The following is a 22,883-nucleotide window of genomic DNA, read 5'->3' on the forward strand; positions in this document are numbered from 1 at the left end:
GGGCTGGGATATTCCGGGGATTATTTAGGGCCGAAGCCGGTCCGGAGGAGAGCCTTCTTTCGGGGTCTTCGGGGACGGTTGTTTCCCACGGGGGAACTCCCTAGTAGCAGGGGGGAATAAGCGGTGGGCTTCTCCTCAAAGCCTGTGACCCTGGGGTCCTCTAGACTCGTAAGCTAATCGTGGGCAGGGAATCCGTCAGTCGTATCGCGGTATCGGACTCTCCCGAGCGCTTAGTCCAGTGCTCTGCACGCAGAAAGCGCTCGATAAATACGATTGAATGACCCAGTGGTCCTGGTTTCCGTTGGGTAGGCCTTCCTTCCTCTCCCTGGGCTCTGGGTTTGGAGAGCGGATTTTTGACTTTCAAAGTGTTTTGCTCCTCGTCTGAGAACGTGAGAGCTTTATTATTATTGTTACGGTATCTGTTAAGCGCTTACTAGGCGCCAGGTACCGTACTAAGCGCCGGGGTGGATCCAAGCAAACCGGGTTGGACGCGATCCCCGTCCCGCGCGGGGGTCACGGTCTCCCTCCCCATTTTTCCGGATGCGGGAATCGAGGCCCGGAGAAGCGAAGCGACTTGCCCGAGGTCGCACAGCAAGACGGGCGGAAGAGCGGGGGATTGGAACCCGTGACCTCCTGACTCGCAGGCCGGGTCCTAGCCGCTAGGCCAGGTTGCTTCTCGGGCTTCAGAGAGTTTCCTTGGTCTAAAGAGGGGTGAGTCGGTTGGAGGGTCTTTTGGGGGGGGACCTCTTCCCCGAAGGGTCGGGGGGAGAGGTCGCCGGGGGCCTGGTCTGTCTAGATGGACGGGCGGGGAGGGGGGCGGGAGGGCGGCGGGGCCCGGTTGGGCGGGGGAGGTTGAGGAGGAGGAGGAGGGAGGGCGATGGACGGAGGAGGGGTGGTCGGGATGGGAAAGGTCGGGGGAGGAGGGGTGTAGACGGGGGCCGGTGGGGCCGATGGGGGCCGGTAGGCGTTGTTGAGCGGGTACTTGGTAGCCTGGCTGTCCTTCACGCGGGTGAAGTTGATGCAGCGGCCCTGGGAGGAAACGAGAAGAGACCGTCCGTCAATCGTCGCGATCCATCCGTCGTAGTTCACTTCCTTAGGCTATCGGTGAACCGCCCGCTAGGTGCCGGGCACCGTACTAAGCGCTGACATAGATACCGGATTATGGGGTGGGACACGGTCCCTGTCCCACAGTGGGCTCTCGGTCTCAATCCCCCTTTTTACGGGGAATTTAATCCCGAGCCTGCCACTTGATTACTTAATAGCGGCATGTGTTGTGTGTGCCTCAGTTCCCTCCTCTGTAAAATGGGGATTAAGACCGTGAGCCCCACGTGGAACAACCCGATGACCCTGTATCTCCCCCAGCGCTTAGTGCACATAGTAAGCGCTTAACAAATACCAACATTATTATTATTATTAAGTGATTACTAGGTGCTAGTCACTGTACTAAGTGCTGGGGTGGACACAAACTAATGGGGTTGGACACAGTCCCTGTCCCACGGGTACATATTTATTATCTATTTATTTTATTAATGATGCGTACATATCTATAATTCTATTTATTTTGATGTCACTGCTGCCTGTCTACTTGTTTTGTTTCGTTGTCTCTCTCCCCCTTCTAGACTGTGAGCCCGTTGTTGAGTGGGGATTGTCTCTACCTGTGCCCAGTTGTACTTTCCAAACGCTTAGTACAGTGCTCTGCACACAGTAAGCGCTCAATGAACACGATTGAATGAATGAATGAACGAACGTGGAGCGCATAGTCTCCACGAATAATCATAGTAATGACGAAACTAGCGATAACAATAATAATAATAATGATTATGGTATTTGTTAAGCGCTTACTGTGTGCCAGGCACTGTATTAAGCGTTGGGGTAGATCCAAGCTAATCAGGTTGGACACAGTCCCTGTCCCATGTGGGGCTCACAATCTCAAGTCCCCGTTTTACAGAAGAGATAACTGAGGCACCGAGAAAAATAATGATGATGATAATAATAATGATAGCGATGGTAATTGTTAAGCGCTTACTATGTGCCAGGCACTGTACTAAGCAGTGGGGTAGATACAAGGTCATCAGGTTGGACACGGCTGGGGTAGATACAAGCTAATCAGATTGGACATGGTTCGTGTTCCACATAATAATAACAATGTTGGTATTTGTTAAGCGCTTACTACGTGCAGAGCACCGTTCTAAGCGCTGGGGGAGATACAGGGTCATCGGGTTGCCCCACGTGAGGCTCACAGTTAATCCCCATTTTACAGACGAGGTAACTGAGGCACAGAGAAGTGAAGTGACTTGCCCACAGTCACACAGCTTGACAAGTGGCAGAGCCGGGATTCGAACCCATGACCTCTGACTCCGAAGCCCAGGCTCTTTCCACTGAGGGGCTCACATTCTTAGAGAAGCAGCGTGGCTCAGTGGCAAGAGCCCGGGCTTGGGAGTCAGAGGTCGTGGGTTTGAATCCCGGCCCTGCCACTTGTCAGCTGTGGGCAAGTCACTTCACTTCTCTGGGCCTCAGTTCCCTCACCTGTAAAATGGGGATGAAGACCGTGAGCCTCACGCGGGACAACCTGATGACCCTGGATCTCCCCCAGCGCTTAGAACAGTGCTCTGCACATCGTAAGCGCTTAACGAATACCAACATTATCATTATTATTAGTGGGTAGAGCCCGGGCTTGTGAGTCAGAAGGTCATGGGTTCTAATCCTGCCTCTGCCACTTGTCTGCTGCGTGACCTTGGGCAAGTCGCTTCTCTGGGCCTCAGTTCCCTCATCTGTCAAATGGGGATGAAGACCGTGAGCCCCACGGGGGACGGGGACCGCGTCCAATCCGATTATCTTGATCAACCCCAGCGGTATGGATACTCTACGGAGACACAATATCGGAACGACCGTATGACAGAAGATGAGCCGATCTGAAGAACGCCACGGCTCGGCAACAACTGGACGGCACCTAAAGGAGACCCCCAGCGCTTAGAACACCGCCCGGCACACAGTAAGCGCTTAAGAAAAACCACGATCCTTATTATTATTGTTATTTTCCAGATGAGGTAACGGAGGCCCAGAGAAGTGAAGTGACTTGCCCGAGGTCACCCAGGGAGACAAAGCGGCGGAGCCGGGCCTAGTTGCGGCTTGACCGTGTGCGAGCCTTGGGCCGGCGACGAGGTCGTGTGGGTGTTGGGGGCTGGGGAACATCTGTTTGGGGTGCAGGGGGGAGAGCGGGGCTCGAGTTTTGGGGGATGATTCCCACTCGCAGGCCCCACGAAGCCTCCTCTCACTGAAAAAGCCCACCAAGGTCATTTTAGGAGAGGGGTTGGGGAAGTCTGTGGGGCGGAGCCTGACGGGAAGGGCTAAAAATCCTGCAGATAATAATAATAATGTTGATATTTGTTAAGCGCTTACTAGGTGCCGAGCACTGTTCTCAGCGCTGGGGGAGATACAAGGTCATCAGGTTGTCCCCCGGGAGGCTCCCAGTCTTCGTCCCCATTTTACAGATGAAGGAACTGAGGCCCAGAGAAGTGATTTGCCCACAGTCACCCAGCTGACAAGTGGTGGAGCCGGGGATTAGAACCCATGACCTCTGACTCCCAAGCCCGGTCTCTTTCCACTGAGCCATGCTGCTTCTCTAATAATATGTAATAATAATAAATTGAGGTGTTTGTTCAGTGCTTACTGTGTGCCAGCCGGTACTAAATGCTGGGGTAGATACAAGATCATCCACTTAGCCTTGTCAATTGACATGACATGATAACAAAAATAATAATGATAAGGACGATGAAGATAACGATTATAATAATAATAACGATTGTGGTGTGAAGCCCTTACTATATGCCAGGCACTGTACTAAACGCTGGGGTAGATACAAGATCATCCACTCAGCCTTGCTATTTGACGTGACTTGACAGGATAATAAAAATAATGATGAGGATGACAACGATTATAGTAATAATAATTGTGGTGTGAAGCGCTTACTGTGTGCCAGGCACTGTACTGAATGCTGGGGTAGATACAAGATCATCGACTCGGCCTTGCTACTTGATATGAACTGACATGATAATAAAAATAATGATGATGATGATAATTAGGATAGTAATAATTGCGGTGTGAAGTCCTTACTATGTGCCAGGCACTGTAATAATAATAATAATAATAACAATAATAATGTTGGTATTTGTTAAGCGCTTACTATGTGCCAACCACTGTTCTAAGCGCTGGGGTAGAAACAAGGTCATCAGGTTGTCCCCCTTAGGGTTCACAGACTTCATCGATTAGACCGTGCGCCCGTCAAAGGGCAAGGGACCGTCTCTATCGGTTACCGATTTGTCCATTCCAAGCACTTAGTCCAGTGCTCTGCGCATAGTAAGCGCTCAATAAATACTATGGAATGAACGAATGAATGAATCCCCATTTTACAGATGAGGTAACTGAGGGACAGAGAAGTTACGTAACTTGCCCAAGGTCACACAGCTGACAAGCGGTGGAGCCGGGATTCGAACCCATGACCTCTGACTCCCAAGCCCGGGCTCTTTCCACTGTGCCATGCTGCTTCTCTACTAAGTAGATACAAGATCATCTACTAGGCCTTGCTACCAGACATGATAATAATAATAATAATTATGGTATTTGGTAAGCACTTACTATGTTCCAGTCACTATACTGAGCCCTAGAGTAGCCACAAGATCATCTGATAATAATAATAATAATAATAATATTTGTTAAGCACTTACTCTGTGCCAGGGACTGTATTAAGTGCCAGGGTAGATACAAGATTATACACAAAGTTACACTCCTTGACATGACTTGATGTGATAATAAGAATAATAACTGTAGCATTTGTTAAGTGTGTCCTATGTGCCCGGCACTGTGTTAAGCGCTGGGTTAGAGACAAGGTTAATCAAGTTAGACACAGTCCCCGTCCCACATGGGGCTCCCAGTCTTCATCCCCATTTTCCAGATGAGGTCACTGAGGCCCAGAGAAGTGACGCGTCTCGCCTAACGTCACCCAGCAGACAAGCGGCAGAGCCGGAATTAGAACCCGGGTCCTCTGCCCCCCAGGCCCGGCTCTTTGTAGGGGCCCGGCGGGGGGGTGAGGGTGGATGGTCATCAATCCACCAGTCAGTGGCATTTTCTGAGCACTCAGGGGAAGCAGCGTGGCTCAGTGGAAAGAGTCTGGGCTTCGGAGTCAGAGGTCATGGGTTCGACTCCCGGCTCTGCCACTCGTCAGCTGGGTGACCGTGGGCAAGTCACTTCACTTCTCTGGGCCTCAGTGACCTCATCTGTAAAATGGGGATTAACTGTGAGCCTCCCGTGGGACGACCCGATGACCCTGTATCTCCCCCAGCGCTTAGAACGGTGCTCTGCACATAGTAAGCGCTTAACAAATACCAACATTATTATTATTGGCCGCCGAGCGCTTGGCAGGGGACAGTCCAACAGAATTAGCCGACACGTTCCCTGCCCGTAAAGACTTTACAGTCAAGAGGAAGAGAGAGTTAATGGAGACGGTCATGTCCGAAACAGAGCTCCTCTTCTTCCCACCCAAACCCTGTCCTCCCCCTTGACTTTCATTCATTCAGTAGTATTTACTGAGCGCTTACTCTGTGCAGAGCACTGGACTAAGCGCTTGGAATGGACAAATCGGTAGCAGATACAGTCCCTGCCCATTGACGGGCTTACAGTTCTAATCGACTGTAATTAATTTCCCATCCCTGTAGACGACACCACCGTCCCTCCTGCCTCACCAGCCCAGAACCTCCGTCTTATCGTCTCCTCTCCCTCGACCCCCCACGCTCCGTCGGCCACTAAATCCTGTCGATTTCGACCTTCACGACATTGCTAAAATCTGCCCTTTCCTCTGTCGTCCGAATCGCTGTCGTTTCAATCCAAGGACTTATCCCGTCCCGCGTGGATGACTGTCGCGGCCTCCTCGCTGACCCCCCCGGCCTCCTGTCTCTCCCCGCTCATTCATTCATGTATCGAGCGCTTACTGTGTGCAGAGCACTGGACTAAGCGCTTGGAACGGACAATTGGACAACGGATAGAGGCCATCCCCGTCCAGTGACGGGCTCACAGACTCGGGTCCGCACTTCACTCTCCTGCCCGTATCGTTTTCCCACTAAATACGTTCGGTCCACGTCTCCCCGCTCCTCGAGACCCTCCAGTGGTTTCTCCCTTTATCCCCCCGGCCCCGCCTCAGCCCCGCAGCGCTTCTGTCCATATCCGTTATTTATTTCTTTTTATTAATGTCTCTCTCCCCCTCTAGATTGTCAGCTCCCTGCGGGAAGGAAACGGGTCCGCCATCTCTGGCCCATCACCGTTCTAGGCTGGTCTCAGGGTCGGTGATATTTCACTGCGGTTTTCGGAGATTTAAACAAATACGCCGTCACGATCGTGCTGAGCGAGTGAAAGTCTCAACCCCAGTCTGACCGCTTTTATTCGGAAATCCTCAAACAACAAACGGTAAGAATCTTTTCCTTGTCCCCCGGCCAAACCTCCTGCTAGGTAACTTCAGGAGTTTAAGGGGGATCGCTGGGGTGAGCTTTTCGAGTATTATTTTATTTATGCGGAAAAGCAAGCAAAAGATTGAGGCCAGGAGATAAACCGACCGATTTTTCTTGGCCGAGGGGAGTATTTGGCTTGGATGGGAAAAGTCTGAAATCATGATTTTGCTTATTCATGCGCCGCTTAAGCCCCGGAGCATTCTCCCTTCGGGTGTAAGATTTTGGAGGTCATATTTTTGGTTTTTCCTGGTGGTTGTGGCTCCCCGGTCCTGCTCTAGGAAGAGATGAACGTTCTTGGAAAGATTCGGCCCCGTGAAACGGCAAAATCCACACCAGGAATTCATCTTGATGATGATAATACTTGTTTGTTAAGCGCTTACCATGTGCCTGTACTAAGCCCTGAGGTGGATAGAAGCAGATTGGGTTGGACTCAGTCCCTGTCCCCCCTGGGGCTCACGGTCTTCACCTCCATTTTACAGATGAGGGAACTGAGGCACCGAGGACTGACGTGCAGAGCCGGAATTAATAATAATTAACGATGATGGTATTTGCTAAGCGCTCACTACGTGCCGAGCACCGTTCTAAGCACTGGGATAGATACAAGGTCATCAGGTTGTCGCACGTCGGGCTCACAGTCTTAATCCCCATTTTACAGGAGAGGTAACCGAGGCCCAGAGAAGTGAAGGGACTTGCCCACAGTCACCCAGCTGACAAGTGGCGAGGCCGGGACTCGAACCCATGACCGCTGACTCCCAAGCCCGGGCTCGTTCTACTAAGCCACGCCGCTTCTCCACCCGGGTCCTCCGGACTCCCCGGCCGGGGTTCCCTCCACTAGGCCGCTTGTCAGCTGGGTGACCGTGGGCAAGTCACTTCACTTCTCTGTGCCTCAGTGACCTCATCTATAAAATGGGGATTAACCGTGAGTCTCACGTGGGGCAACCCGATGACCCTGTATCTACCCCAGCGCTTAGAAGGGTGCTCGGCACGTAGTGAGCGCTTAACAAATACCAACATTATTATTATTATGTGGAACACGAACCATGTCCAATCTGATTAGCTTGTATCTACCCCAGCCGTGTCCAACCTGATGACCTTGTATCTACCCCACTGCTTAGTACAGTGCCTGGCACATAGTAAGCGCTTAACAATTACCATCGCTATCATTATTATTATCATCATTATTTTTCTCGGTGCCTCAGTTACCTCATCTGTAAAACGGGGACTTGAGATTGTGAGCCCTTAACAAATTCCAACGTTATTATTATGGGAAGCAGCGTGGCTCAGTGGAAAGCTCACGGGCTTGGGAGTCAGAGATCATGGGTTCGAACCCCAGCTCTTCCACTTATCGGCTGTGTGACTGTGGGCAAGTCACTTCACTGCTCTGGGCCTCAGCTCCCTCACCTGTAAAATGGGGAAGAAGACTGTGAGCCTCACGTGGGACAATCTGATTACCCTGTGTCCACCCCAGCGCTTAGAACAGTGCTGTGCACATAGTAAGCGCTTAACAAATACCAACATTATCATTATTATTATTATTATTATAGGCCACGCTGCTTCGATGAACACCCCTGCGGATCAGAGCCCCTGCCAGCAGGAAGATAGCAGCTCATCACAGGCGGGGAACGTGTCCGTTTACCGTTCTACCGTCCTCTCCCAAGCGCTCAGTACAGTGCTCTGCCCTCAATAAATGCCATCGAATCGAATTTGGTCTCTGCCCTCGATAAGCCCTCAATAAATACGATCGAATCCAATTTGGTCTCGAGAGGAAGGTTGGCGTTCCCTTTCCCTGGACCTCCGCTCTGCCTCTTTCCCGGCCGGAGCCTTGGAAAGCCGCGATAACGACCACATCCCAGTCCGGTTGCTAGGATGGAGATTAAACGGATCGGCAGACGTTGGCGGTTTTCGGAAAGGTTTCGCTCTTTTAATCTGGTGTCCCCATTTCCCCTTTCCCGCCCCGCTCCGCCCGGGCCGACCGCGTGTCTTTACACACGAGGGGCTTTGTGCGATCCTTGGGATGCTACGGCTCTCAGGTCATCCCTTCGATTTTCCGGCCCAGCTCCCGCGACTTGTTAGGAAACTCGGAAGAGGTCAAATGCGAGTTTAATTATTTCCTTCCGCGAGGCCAGGGAGTTTGGGCTAGTGAGGGTGACTGGTCTCCCCGAACTGTCTGTCCACCGGCCAAGATCTACGATCGGTCGATTGTATTTACTGAGAGCCTTCGGAGCACTGTCTTGAGCACTGGGGAGAGAGCGCTAATAATAGTAATGATAATTGGGGTATTTGTTAAGTGCTTACTACGTGGCGGGCTCTGTACTAAGCGCTGGGGTGGATACAGAGAAGCAGCGTGGCTCAGTGGAAAGAGCCCGGGCTTGGGAGTCAGAGGTCGTGGGTTCGAATCCCTGCTCTGCTGCTTATCAGCCGTGTGACTTTGGGTGAGTCACTTCACTTCTCTGGGCCTCAGTGACCTCATCTGAAAAATGGGGATGGAGACTGTGAGCCCCACGAGGAACAACACGATCACCTTGTATTCCCCCCAACGTTTAGAACAGCGGGACAGGGACGGTGTCCAAGCCGATTTGCTTGTAACCACCTCAGCGTTTAGTACAGTGCCTGGCACATAGGAAATGCTTAACAAGTAGCATTATTATTACTAAACAAACAAATGGGGTTGGGTACGCGTGGGGCTCACCGTCTCCATCCCCATTTTACAGATGAGGTCACTGAGGCCCAGAGAAGTAAAATGACTGGCCCAAGATCCCACAGCAGGTAAGTGGCAGAGCCGGGATAAGAACCTTTGATCTTCTGAGTCCCAGACCTGTGCTCTATCTACCACGCCATAATAAGAGAACTATTATTACTATTATTATCATTATTATCAACAGCAGTTGGAGTAATATCGACAGCGGAGGTGGTTGTAATATCAGCAAAGGTTGTAATAGCAGCAGACTGTAAGCTGGTGGTGGGCAGAGAATGTATCTGTTTATTGGTATATTATACACTCCCAAGCGCTTAGTACAGTGCTCTGCACACAGTGAATACTCAGGAAATTATTATTAATAATAATAATAATGGCATTTGTTAAGCACTTACTATGTGCAAAGCACTGTTCTAAGCACAAGAGTGGGGATATAAGGTGATCAGGTTATTCCACGTGGGACTCACAGTTTTAATCCCCATTTTCCAGATGAGGGAACTGAGGCCCAGAGAAGTGAAATGACTTGCCCAAAATCACACAGCTGACAAGTGACCGAGCCGGGATTTGAACCCATGACCTCTGACTCCCGAGGCCGGGCTCTTGCCACTGAGCCACGCTGCTTCTCTGACTGAAGAATCACTTGCACAGCCCTTCGTCAATCAATAATAATAACTGGGGTATTTGTTAAGCGCTTAATTACGTTCGAGGTCCCGTACTAAGCGCTCAGTCAATAGCAGGGTGGATCAGGGGAAAGAGCCCAGGCTTGGGAGTCGGAGGTCATGGGTTCGAATCCCGGCTCTGCCCCTTGTCAGCTGTGTGACTGTGGGCAAGTCACTTCACTTCTCTGTGCCTGAGTCGCCTCATCTGTCAAATGGGGATGAAGACCGTGAGCCTCACGTGGGACCACCTGATGACCCTGTATCTCCCCCAGCGCTTAGAACGGTGCTCTGCACATAGTAAGCGCTTAACAGATACCAACATTATCATTATTATTCTTATTAGCATCCACTAGGCCGCACTGCTTCTCTTCCCATTCACGTTCAGGCCATCTACATTTCTTCCGAGATGCCGAGGGGAGTCGGCGCATTTTATTTCCCGGGACGTTTTCCTGCAGGAGGAAGTTGGATCGAATAATCTGGGAACGGTTTATTTTTCTGCCTCCCCCGTGCTGCGGGCCGGGAAGGCAGATGGTCGACCGGGGCCTCGCGGCGGCGGAGTCTCTCTCTGTAGGCTTTTAGGGGGCGGTTTGCTATTTCCTGATTCTGTGATCTAAAACCGGGGGTTCGAGTGTCGCCAGGCCTTGCCAAAAACCTCGCCGGGAGACCGAATTCTGGGAGGGAGGACCCGATGAATATCAGCCGGGGCCCCGTCCCTTTCTCTGCCAGGCTTCGTGTGCAGAGCACAGTACTAAGCACTTAGGGGAGGACAGTATAACACTGTAAGAGACACATTCCCTGTCCACGATGAGCTGACAGTGTAGAGGAGGAGACAGACACGCGGGGAAGATGGGATCCTTGCCCTTGAGGAGCTCACCGTCACAAGCAGTTGAGTTTGACTGTAGTGGCCTGACAGTTACGACAGTAAGCCCACACTTAGGGTGTGCTACCCTCTTCTGGATTCTATTTATTGCTCTTGCTGTCGTTCTCCTCCGTCCGTCTCCCCCGATTAGACCGGGAGCCCGTCAAAGGGCAGGGACCGTCTCTCTCTGTTACCGATTTGTCCATTCCGAGCGCTTAGTCCGGTGCGCTGCACATAGTAAGCGCTCAATAAATACTACTGAGTGAATGAATGAATGAACTTCCGAGTGCATTTCAGGGAGTTGACTGTGGCCTAGGGATTTTCATTTTAACTCCCAAGTCATTTATCTGATTCTATTTATTGTCTTGATTCTATTTATCGCTATTGTTCTCCTCTGTCCGTCTCCCCCGATCAGACCGTGAGCCCGTCAGAGGGCAGGGACCGTCTCTATCTGTTACCGATTTGTCCATTCCAAGCGCTTAGTCAGTGCTCTGCATATAGGAAGCGCTCAGTAAATACTATTGAATGAATTTATCTGAGACCTCCTTGGGAAACTCTTGGACTATCTTGGATCAGCAAAGCCCTGGTCTCTTGACTCCTGCTTAGGATTGTCTAGGTCTTAGTTGTACATTGTCCAACTTTACTAGACATTGCCCTTTTTAGTCTTTTGAGATGTATCAGGAGTATCAGCAACTCTGATACATTGTACTCTCCCAAGTGCTTAGTACAGTGCTCTGTACTTAGTAAGCACTCAGTAAATATGATTATCCGGGGCTTCTTTGGAGCTGCACCCCAAAATTGCTGTATCATGAAGTGCAAATATTGAAATATTTAATAGAGTTGCCTTAGGGTTTTTCATGTCAAACTTTTATCAGTTAAACACTTGTGGGAAGTTAAACACTTGTGGGAATAATGTTGGTATTTGTTAAGCGCTTACTATGTGCAGAGCACTGTTCTAAGCGCTGGGGTAGACACAGGGGAATCAGGTTGTCCCACGTGGGGCGCACGGTCTTCATCCCCATTTGACAGATGAGGTCACTGAGGCCCAGAGAAGTGAAGTGACTTGCCCACGGTCACCCAGCTGACAAGCGGCAGATCCGGGATTCGAACTCATGACCCCTGACTCCAAAGCCGTGCTCTTTCCACTGAGCCACGCTGCTTCTCTATGGGAAGCTTCCATATAGCTCACCTCCTCCAAGAGGCCTTCCGAGACTGAGCTTCCCCTTTTCCCTCTGTTCCCCCTCAATCCCCCCTTCACCTTCCCTCAGCTAAGCCTCCTTTCCCCCCCACTTTCCCTCTGCTCCTCCCCCTCTCCCTTCCCTTCCCCTCAGCACTGTGCTCGTCAGCTCATTTGTATATATTTTTATTACCCTATTTATTTTGTTAATGAAGTGTACATCTCCTTGATTCTATTTATTGCTATTGTTTTTATCTGTCCGTCTCCCCCGATTAGACCGTGAGCCCGTCAATGGGCAGGGACTTTCTCTATCTGTTGCCGATCTGTCCATTCCAAGGGCTTAGTTCAGTGCCGTGCACATAGTAAGCGCTCAATAAATACTATCGAATGAACAGAGAAGCAGCGTGGTTTTGTGGCTAGAGCCCGGCCCTGTGAGTCACAAAGACCCGGGTTCTAATCCTGGTTCCTTCCAGGGTCTGCTGTGTGACCTTGGACAATTCTATTTATTGCTATTGTTTTAATGAAGTGTACATCTCCTTGATTCTATTTATCGCCATTGTTCTCGTCTGTCCGTCTCCCCCGATCAGACCGTGAGCCCGTCAAACGGCAGGGACCGTCTCTATCTGTTGCCGACTTGTTCATTCCAAGCGCTTAGTCCAGTGCTCTGCACATAGTAAGCGCTCAATAAATACTATTGAATGAATGAAAGTCACTTCACTTCTCTGGGCCTCAGTTCCCTCATCTGTAAAATGGGGGTTGCTACTCTTACTGCGTCCAAACCGATTAGCTCGTTTCTACCCCAGATCTTAGTATGGTGTCTGGCACGTAGTCAGGGCTTAACAAATACCACAACCAATTGATTAACAGTAATTACAATGATTTCTTTATTCCTATTAATTTCTGATTCCTCCTCTAGATTGGAAGCTTATTATGGGCAGGGAACGGGTCTGCTAATTCTGTTGTATTGGACTCTCCTGAGTGCTTAGTACAGTACTCTGCACCCAGTAAATGCTCAATAAATAATAATAATAGCAATAATAATGGGTTTGTTAAGCATTTATTATATGCCAAGCTCGGTTCTAAGCACTGGGGGAAATATGAGGTAATCAGGGTGTCCCACGTAGGGTTCACAGACTTCATCCCCATTTAACAGATGAGGGAACTGAGGCCCAGAGAAGTGAAGCGGCTTGCCCAAAGTCACCCAGCAGACAACTGGCGGAGCCGGGATTAGAACCCATGACCTCTGACTCCCAAGCCCGGGCTCTTGCCACTGAGCCAAGTTGCTTTTCAATAAATCCCATTGATTGACTATTAGAAATTACTTATTCATTCCTATTAATATCCATATCTCCCTCTAGACTGTAATCTCATTATGGGCAGGGAATGTGTCTGCCCATTTCCTTGTATTGTACTCTCCCAATCACTATTACAGTGCTTTGAGCATAGTAAGTGCTCAATAAATGCCATTAATGGACTGATTGATATTACCTCGTGATTAAGTTGTCTTGTTTTTGTCTGTCTGTTTCCCCCGATTAGACTGTAAGCTCATCAATGGGCAGGGATTGTCTCTATCTGTTGCCGAATTGTACATTCCAAGCGCTTAGTACAGTGCTCTGCACATAGTGAGCGCTCAATAAATACTATTGAATGAATTGAATGAATATTATAAATAACTTATTAATTCCTCTTGACGTCTGTCTCCCCCTCTAGACTGTAAACTCATGAAGGGAAGGCATTCCTTTCTCCCCTTCTCCCCCCACCCCCTTCCTCCTGCTCCTTTCTCCTCTCTCTCCCTCCACCTCTCTCTCTCCCTTTCCCCCTTCTTCTCCACCTCCCTCTCCCATCCTCTTCCTCCTTTCCCCCTCTTCCTCTCTTTCCTTTTCTCCCTTTCTCCCCCTTCCTCTCCAACTCCTTCTCCCCCCCTCATCCTGTCTCCCCTTCCCCCACTCTCTCCTTCCCTCCTCTTCTCCCTTTCTCCCTCCCCCCTCTCTTTCTCTCCCTCTCCCTCTCCCCCTTCCTCTCTCCCTCTTTCTCTCCTTCTCTTCCTCTCCATCTCCCCCTTCCTCTCTCCCTCTCCATCTCTCCCCTGTCCTCCCCCTCTCGCATTCCCCTTCCTCTCTTCCTCCCTCTTCCACCCTCTTCCTCTCTCCCTCTCCACCTCTTCCTCTCACTCCCCCTCTCTTCTCCCTTTGTTTCTCCTCCCCTCTCTCCCCCTCCCTCCTTCTCTCCCCCTCCCTCCCCCCCTTCCTTTCTTCCTCTCCCTCTCTGCTCCCTCTCTCCCTCCCCCCTTACTCTCTTCCTCTCCATCTCTCCCTTCCCCTCTCTTTCTCTCCCTTTTCCATTCCCCTCCCTCTCTCCCTCCCCTCCCTTTCCCTCTCTTCTCCCTTTCTTTCTCCCCCTCCATCTCCCTCCTCTTCCTCTCTCCTTCTCTCCCTCTTCCCCCCCCTTCCCCTCCACCTCCCTTTCTCCCCCTCTCCCTCTCTGCTCCCTTTCTCTCTCCCCCTCTCCATCTCCCACCCTCTTCCTCTCTCCTTTTCCCTCTCTCTCCCCTCCATCTCTCCTCTGCCCCTCTCCTTCTCTCCCCCTCTCTCCCTCTCCCTGCTAAAATTCCACCCGAGGTCGCCTCTCACCTGATTGGAAACAGCTGTGCCCTGTAGTAAACTCCAACGTGTCCTCCCCTACCCAGGGAAGAAAATTGACCAACCCCCTCCTATCTGGATTTCTTCAGCGAATTGCAAAATTCTGCATGTGTGTGTGTGCGTGTGTTTATATGCGTGCGCACGTGTGTATATGCGTGTGGGTGTGTATGTGAGCACGTGTCCTCATGTGATTGAGTTTTTCTGGGCATGTTTTGACTTCAGGGCTTGGCTCCATTTCTGTGTTTTGACTTCCCAGAGAGGGGGAGAGTTTCAAGGCAGCCCAGCAACGGGCAGGCCGTCGGTCGATCGATCGTCGCTATTTAATGAGCACTTACTGTGTGCAGAGCACTCTGCTAGACGCTTGGGAGAGTCCAATACAACAGAGATCATGATAACCGCTATGTGCTAGGCACTGTACTTAGCGCTAGGGTAGATACAAGCAAACTGGGTTGGACGCAGTAAATAAATGACAAATCTATCCAGATATATGATAATAATAACGATAATGGTATTAAGCACTTATGTCCCAAGCACCGTTCAAAGCGTTGGGATAAACACAAGGTAATAATAATGTTGGTATTTGTTAAGCGCTTACTACGTGCAGAGCACCGTTCTAAGCGCTGGGGGAGATTCAGGGTCATCAGGTTGTCCCACATGGGGCTCACGGTCTTCATCCCCATTTGACAGATGAGGGAACTGAGGCCCAGAGAAGTGAAGTGGCTTGCCCACGGTCACACGGCTGGCAAGGGGCAGAGCCGGGATTCGAACCCGTGACCTCTGACTCCCAAGCCTGGGCTCTTGCTACTAAACCACGCTGTTGCTAGTAGTTACCCTAATAATCAAAATGTTGGCCTTTATTAACTACTTCTTGGGTACCTGTCTGCTGTGTGACCTTGGCCAAGTCACTTCACTTGTCCGGGCCTCGGTTCCTTCATCTGCAAATTAGGGATTAAGGCTGCCGGCCCCAGGTGAGACACGGGCCTTGTCCACTTTGTATCCACGCCAATGCTTAATAATTTATCGGAAGCAGCGTGGCTCAGTGGAAAGAGCACTTTCTCCCCACGAGCCCCATGTGGGACAAAGATTGGGTCCCATTTGATTGTCTTCCATCTACCCCAGTGCTTAGCACAGTGCTTGGCCCATACACAGTAAGGGCTGAATATACAGAATGAAGAAGCAGCGTGGCCTAGTGGAAAGAGCCCGGGCTTGGGAGTCAGAGGTCTTGGGTTCTAATCCCGGCTCCGCCACTTATCGGTTTGGGTTACTTGGGACAAGACTCTTCACTTCTCTGGGCCTCAGTGACCTCATCTGTGAAATGGGGATGAAGATAAAATGGGGATGAAGACTGGGAGCCTCATGGGGGACAACCTCATTATCTTGTATCAACCCCAGCGCTTAGAACTGTGCTTTCCACACAGTAAGCGCTTAACAAATATCATTATTATCATTATTATTATTACCCCAGTGCTTAGAACAGTGCTTTGATGTCTGTTGCTGTTTTGATGTCTGTTTCCCCCCTTTTAAACCATAAACCCGGTGGGGGCAGGGATTTTCTCTCTTTACTGCTGAATCGTCCTTTCCAAGCGCTTAGTACGGTGTCCTGCACACAGTAAGCGCTCAATAAATGCCACTGCATGAATCGAACGAATGAATGAACAGTGCTTGGCCCATAATAAATGCTTAACAAATACCATCACTATTATTATTATTATTACATACCTTCCTCCTCCTCTTCTCTGTTATTATTACAATGAAGGAATGGCTACAGGTTAGACTGCCATTTCCAAGTCACCTGTCACCACTAACCCCAAAGCCCCTGTGGGAAGGGATTGTGTGTCTACAACTCCTTTGGACCCTTCAGTACAGTGCTTCGCACACAGCAAGCGCTCAATAAAAGCCATTGATTGATCACTGGACTGTACTCTCAAGTGGTTAATACAGTGCTCTGCACACGGTAAGCGCTCAATAAACAGGACTGAATGAACGAATGACGGGTCTTGAGGCCTCTCGGGCTGTTGAGTACCTCGCTCAGACCGGACGAGAGGGTTTGCGGTCTCCCATTTCCTCCCGCCTTCAAGCCATCTCTTCTTGGATGTCCGCCCCTCACCTCCAACTTAGGCCGTCCCAAACCGAGCTCCTCATCTTCCCATCCGAACCCCGTCCTCTCCCTGACTTTCCCGTCACCGGAGGCGGCACCTCCATCCTTCCCGTCTCACAGGTCCGTAACCTCGGCCTTCTCCTTGTCTCCGCTCTCTCATTCAACCCACCAATTCGCTCACTAAATCCCGGCTGTCCCACCTTCACGACATCGCCCAAATCCGCCCCTTCCTCTCCATCCGAACGGCTCCCACGTTCATCCGATGGCTCGTCCTCTCCCGCCTTGATGACCGCATCGGCCTCCCCGCCGGCCTCCCGCCTCTCCCCGCTCCGGTCCATACTTCGCTCCTCCGCGCTCATCGTTTTTCTACGAGAAACGTTCAGTCCACGTCTCCCCCGCTCCTCAAGAACACCCGATGGTTGCCCATCCATCTCCGCCTCGAAGAGAAATCCTTCCGGACACATTCCCTGCCCAAGCCAACATCTCTCTGCCTCTCTCTCGTCTCTCTCTCGTCTCTGACGCCGGCTCACACCCTCTCCTCAGCCTGGACCTCCTCTTTCCCCTCCAGCAGGGCCCCCTCTCGCCCCACTTTCTGAGGCCTTCTGCACTAATAATAATAATAATGTTGGTATTTGTTAAGTGCTCACTACGTGCCGAGCACTGTTCTAAGCGCTGGGGGAGATACAGGGTCATCAGGTTGTCCCACGTGAGGCTCCCGGTCTTCATCCCCATTTTACAGCTGAGGGTACTGAGGCCCCGAAAAGTGAAGTGACTTGCCCACAGTCACACAGCTGACAAGTGGCAGAGCCGGGATTCGAACCCATGACCTCTGACTCCCAAGCCCGGGCTCTTCCCACCGAGCCACGCTGCTTCTCAATGACACCTCCTCCGGGAAGCCCTCCCCGACTAACCTCTCATCTCTCCACCGTATATCCCGCCCTTTCAGTACTTCTGTATCGTCCAAGCTGTGTTCATCACTCTCCACTCCCTGCCTCTGTGACACTTACAGCGGCAGAGAAGCAGCGTGGCTCAGTGGATAGAGCCTGGGCTGCGGAGTCAGAGGTCGTGGGTTCTAATCCCGGCTCCGCCTCTTGTCAGCTGGGTGACTTTGGGCAAGTCCCTTCACTTCTCTGGGCCTCAGTGACCTCATCTGGAAAAAGGGCACGAAGACTCTGAGGCCCACGTGGGACAAGCTGATGACCTTGTATCTCCCCCAGCGCTTAGAACAGTGCTCTGCACATAGTAAGTGCTTAACAAATACCATCATCATCATTATTATTATTCTCTGTGCCTCAGTTACCTCATCTGGAAAATGGGGATGAAGGCTGCGAGGCCCATGTGGGACAACCTGATCACCTTGTATCTACTCCAGTGCTTAGAACAGTGCTTGGCACATAGTAAGCGCTTAACAAATACCTTTATTATTATTATTATTAATAATAATGCAAACCCCTTTATGCTCCATTCCTTCATCCTATTTGCAATTTCTTTTTCTGTCAGTTTCCCCAGTGAGATTCTAGACTGTGAGCCCGTTGCGGGTAGGGATAGTCTCTGTCTGTTGCTGAATTGTCCTTTCCAAGCGCTTAGGGCAGTGCTCTGCATAGAGTAAGCGCTCAATAAGTACGACTGACTGACTGAATGAATGAATAAACACTTCAGCGAATCCTAATCATTTCCTCAATCAATCAAGCAGTATTTAGTGCTTGCTCTGTGCCGAGCACTGCTTTAGGCACTTGGGAGAGTACAGTAGGGGAATCAACAGGGCCAAGTGGGTAAGAGCCCAGGCAGAGCCAGAAGGACCTGGGTTCTAATCCCGGCTCTGCCGCTTATCTCCTGTGCGACCTAGGGAAAGTCACTTCCCTTCTCTTGGCCTCAGTTCCCTCATCTGGAAAATGGGGTTAAGACTGTGAGTCCCACGGGGGACAGGGACTGGGTCCAACCTGATTCGCTTTTATCTCCCCCAGCGCTTAGAACAGTGCTTGGCGCATCGTAAGCGCTTAACAAATACCATCATCATCATCATCAGTAAATCCCTGCCATCAAGGAGGTTTCATTCTTAGCTTCTTAATCCTCTGGACTATATGCTCTTTGTGGGCAGGGCGACATAACTCTGTCATTCTATAATAATAATTCTCACGATAACGGTATTTTTTAATAATAATAATGCTGGTATTTGTTAAGCACTTACTATGTGCCAAGCACTGTTTAAAACACTGGGGGGATACCAGCTGATCAGTTGTCCCTCGTGGGGCTCACAGTCTTAGCCCCCATTTTACAGATGAGGGAACCGAGGCTCAGAGAGGTAAAGTCACTTGCCCAGTGTCACCCAGCTTGACAAGGGGTGGAGTCGGGATTAGGACCCATGACCTCTGACTCCCAAGCCCGGGCTCTTGCCACTGAGCCACGCTGCTTCTCAAGCACTGTACTAAGCGTCGGGGTAGATGCAAGATAATCGGGTCCCACATGGGACTCACTAATCTAAGTAAGAGGGTGTATGGGGATTGAATCTTGGCACATAGTAAGCGCTTAATAGATGCCATCGTTATCATTATCAATCCCCATTTTGCAGAACAGGAAACTGAGGCACGGAGGAGTCAAGTGACTTGCCTAAAGTGGCCCTGGCGAGATTAGAGCCCAGGTCCTCTGACTCCCAGGCCTAAGCTAATAATGTTAATAATGTTGGTATTTGTTAAGCGCTTACTATGTGCCGAGCACCGTTCTAAGCGCTGGGGGAGATACGGGGTCATCGGGTCGTCCCACGGGAGGCTCACAGTTAATCCCCATTTTACAGATGAGGGAACTGAGGCCCAGAGAAGTGAAGTGACTCGCCCACAGTCACACAGCTGACGAGTGGCAGAGCCAGGAGTCGAACTCATGACCTCTGACTCCGAAGCCCAGGCTCTTTTCCACTGAGCCACGCTGCTTCCCCAAGCTCTTTCCTAAGCTCTTTCCACTAGGCCAAAGTGCTCCTTAGGACAGGACCGGACAGGAAATGGGTCTGTTTAATCGTCGCACTGTCCTCTCCCCAGCGCTTAATACACCGCTCCGCACTCAGGAAGCGCTCAGTAAATACCATCGACTGATTCTTGCACATTCCACCACTAAGGCGGAGGCTTTTTAAGGGAAAATAATCACGGCTAGCCACGTTTCTTGTTGTTTTCCCAGCCGCCGACCTCTTCAACCGAAGTGTGGTTTTCTCATCTCTTGTCCTTCCTGGTGATATAAAGTGGAAACGGAGTAAACCAGAGCAGAATCTCTTAAATTCCAACTCAGACTGGGACACCATGAGAGATCAGAATCTCCCGACACAGCTCCGACCGGCAAAGGTGAAATAAACGCTTGGAAATCAGTGATGTTTATACGGTAGTAGAAGGAGTCATAAAGAGGGTTACGCGCTGAGCAGATAAATGCCAATTAAAAAAAAATAAAACCCTAAAAACTAGTCAGCGGGCTTCTTAGGGTCAGGAGATTTCTCTCCGGGCGAGCAATCGTTCTGGGAAATGAGTCTGTCGGTCAGTGAATTGTATTTTATTCATTAGTATTTATTGAGCGCTTACTACGTGCAGAGCGCTGCACTAAGCGCTTGGAATGTACAAATCGGCAACAGATAGAGACAATCCCTGCCCATCGGCGGGCTCACGGTCTAATTGGGGGTATTTAATAATAATGATAATAATGATGATGGCATTTGTTAAACGCTCACTCTGTGCAGAGCGCTGTTCTAAGCTCTGGGGAGGATACAAGGTCATCAGGTTGTCCCACGTGAGGCTCCCAGTCTTCATCCCCATTTTCCAGATGAGGGAACTGAGAGACGTGAAGTGACTTGCCCAAAGTCACCCAGCTGACAAGCGGCTGAACGGGGATTGGAACCCATGACCTCTGACTCCCGAGCCCGGGCTCTTTCCACCGAGCCACGCCGCTTCTCATTTATTGAGCACGGACGCTATTGATGCCTGAGAGGTCACCTCCTCCAGGAGGCCTTCCCAGACTGAACCCCCCTTTCCCTCTGCTCCTCCCCTTCTCCCTTCCCTGCCCTCAGCACTGTGCTCATTTGTATAGATTATTTGTTCCCCTATTTATTTTGTTAATGAGGTGTCCGTCCCCTTGATTTTATTGATCTCGATGATGTTGCCTTGTTTTGTTTTGTTCTGTTTTGCTTTGCCGTCCGTCTCCCCCGTTTAGACCGTGAGTCCGTGACTGGGCAGGGATGGTCTCTATCTGTTGCCCAGTTGTCCATTCTGAGCGCTTAGTCCAGTGCTCTGCACATAGTAAAGCGCTCAATAAATACGATTGAATGAATGAATGTTTCGTTGTCTGTCTCCTCCCTTCTTAATAATAATAATAATAATTATAATAATAATAATGTTGGTATTTGTTAAGCGCTTACTATGTGCCGAGCATTGTTCTAAGCGCTGGGGGAGACACGGGGGAATCAGGTTGTCCCACGTGGGGCTCACAGCCTTCATCCCCATTTGACAGATGAGGTAACTGAGGCCCAGAGAAGTGAAGTGACTCGCCCACAGTCACACAGCTGACAACTGGCCGAGCCGGGAGTCGAACCCATGACCTCTGACTCCGAAGCCCAGGCTCTTGCCACTAAGCCACGCTGCTCCCCCGTCGTTGCGTAGGGATTGTCCCTATTTGTTAATAATAATGTTGGTATCTGTTAAGCGCTCACTATGTGCCGAGCACTGTTCTAAGCGCTGGGGGAGATACAGGGTCATCGGGTCATCCCACGTGAGGCTCACAGCGAATCCTCATTTTACAGATGAGATAACTGAGGCACAGAGAAGTGAAGTGACTCGCCCACAGTCACCCAGCTGACGAGTGGCAGAGCCCGGGAGTCGAACCCGTGACCTCTGACCTTTGTTGCCCAGTTGTACTTTCCAAGCGCTTAGTACTCAGTAGGTGCTCAATAAATACGACTGAATGAACGAAGGAACGCAGAGCACTGTCTTTGGTGCTTGGGAGAGTACGATACAGAAGCCCGTCATTGGGCAGGGACGATCTCTGTTGCCGAATTGTCCATTCCAAGCGCTTAGTCCAGTGCTCTGCACATAGTAAGCGCTCAATAAATACTATTGAATGATACAGCAATATAACAGACACTTTCCCTGCCCACAGTGATTAGAGGAGGAGATTGACACAATAGGAATAAATAAAATGAGGGATGTCGACGGAAGCGGTGCGGGGCTGGGATGGGGAGGAAGGAAGGGAGCGAGGCGGGGTGACTCAGAAGGGAGGGGGAGGAGAGGAGTCAGAAGGACCTGGGTTCTAATCCGGGCTCCGCCACCAGGGAAGCAGCGTGGCTCAGCGGAAAGAGCCCGGGCTTGGGAGTCACGGGTCATGGGTTCGAATCCCGGCTCTGCCACTTGTCAACTGGGTGACTGTGGGCAAGTTATTTCACTTCTCTGGGCCTCAGTTCCCTCATCTGTAAAATGGGGATTAACTGTGAGCCTCATGTGGGACAACCTGATGACCCTGTATCTACCCCAGCGCTTAGAACAGTTCTCTGCACATAGTAAGCGCTTAAATACTAACATTATTATTATTATTAGCTGGCTCCTGTGTGACCTTGGACAAGTCTATTAACTTCTCAGTGCCTCAGTTACATTACTTCCTAAGCGGAGATTAAGACTGTGAGCCCCATGTGGAACAGGGATTGTGTCCGACTCAATCCGCTCGTATCCACCCCGGCGCTTAGTACAGTGCCTGGCACACGGTAAGCCCTTACAATAATAATAATAATAATTATGGTATTTGTTAATTACTTACTGTGTGCCAGGCGCCGTACTAAGTGCTGGGGTAGATACACGCAAATTTGATTGGGCACAGTCCCTTATGATAATAATAATGTTGGTATTTGTTAAGCGCTTACTATGTGCAGAGCACCGTTCTAAGCGCTGGGGTAAACACAGGGGAATCAGGTTGTCCCACGTGGGGCTCACGGTCATAATCCCCATTTTACAGATGAGGGAACTGAGGCCCAGAGGAGTGAAGTGACTCGCCCACAGTCACACAGCTGACGAGTGGCAGAGCTGGGATTCGAACTCATGAGCCCTGACCCCAAAGCCCGTGCTCTCTCCACTGCGCCACGCTGCTTCTGGGGCTCACGGTCTCACTCCCCATTTTACAGATGAGGTCACTGAGGCCCAGAGAAATGAAGTGACTGGCCTAAAGTCACACAGCAGACAAGTGGCGGGGTGAGGATTAGAACCTATGGCCTTCTGACCTCCAGGCCCGTACTCTAGCCATTAGG

At 50.6% G+C, this 22,883-nt stretch overlaps 1 protein-coding gene across 1 annotated transcript in view; it reads right to left on the bottom strand.

Moving 5' to 3' along the window:
• Positions 1–603: 603 nt before the first annotated feature.
• The window catches only part of ANTXR1 (ANTXR cell adhesion molecule 1), a 183,986-nt gene continuing 161,706 nt past the window's right edge, over positions 604–22,883 (bottom strand). The window contains exon 18 of the mRNA XM_029066000.2: positions 604–1,029. Within this exon, the coding sequence (XP_028921833.1) occupies positions 793–1,029 (237 nt within the window). The 3' untranslated portion in view covers positions 604–792. The remainder of the gene's footprint in view (positions 1,030–22,883) is intronic.

Source organism: Ornithorhynchus anatinus, chromosome 5, assembly GCF_004115215.2.
Source record: "Ornithorhynchus anatinus isolate Pmale09 chromosome 5, mOrnAna1.pri.v4, whole genome shotgun sequence".
NCBI classification, from domain to species: Eukaryota; Metazoa; Chordata; class Mammalia; order Monotremata; family Ornithorhynchidae; genus Ornithorhynchus; species Ornithorhynchus anatinus.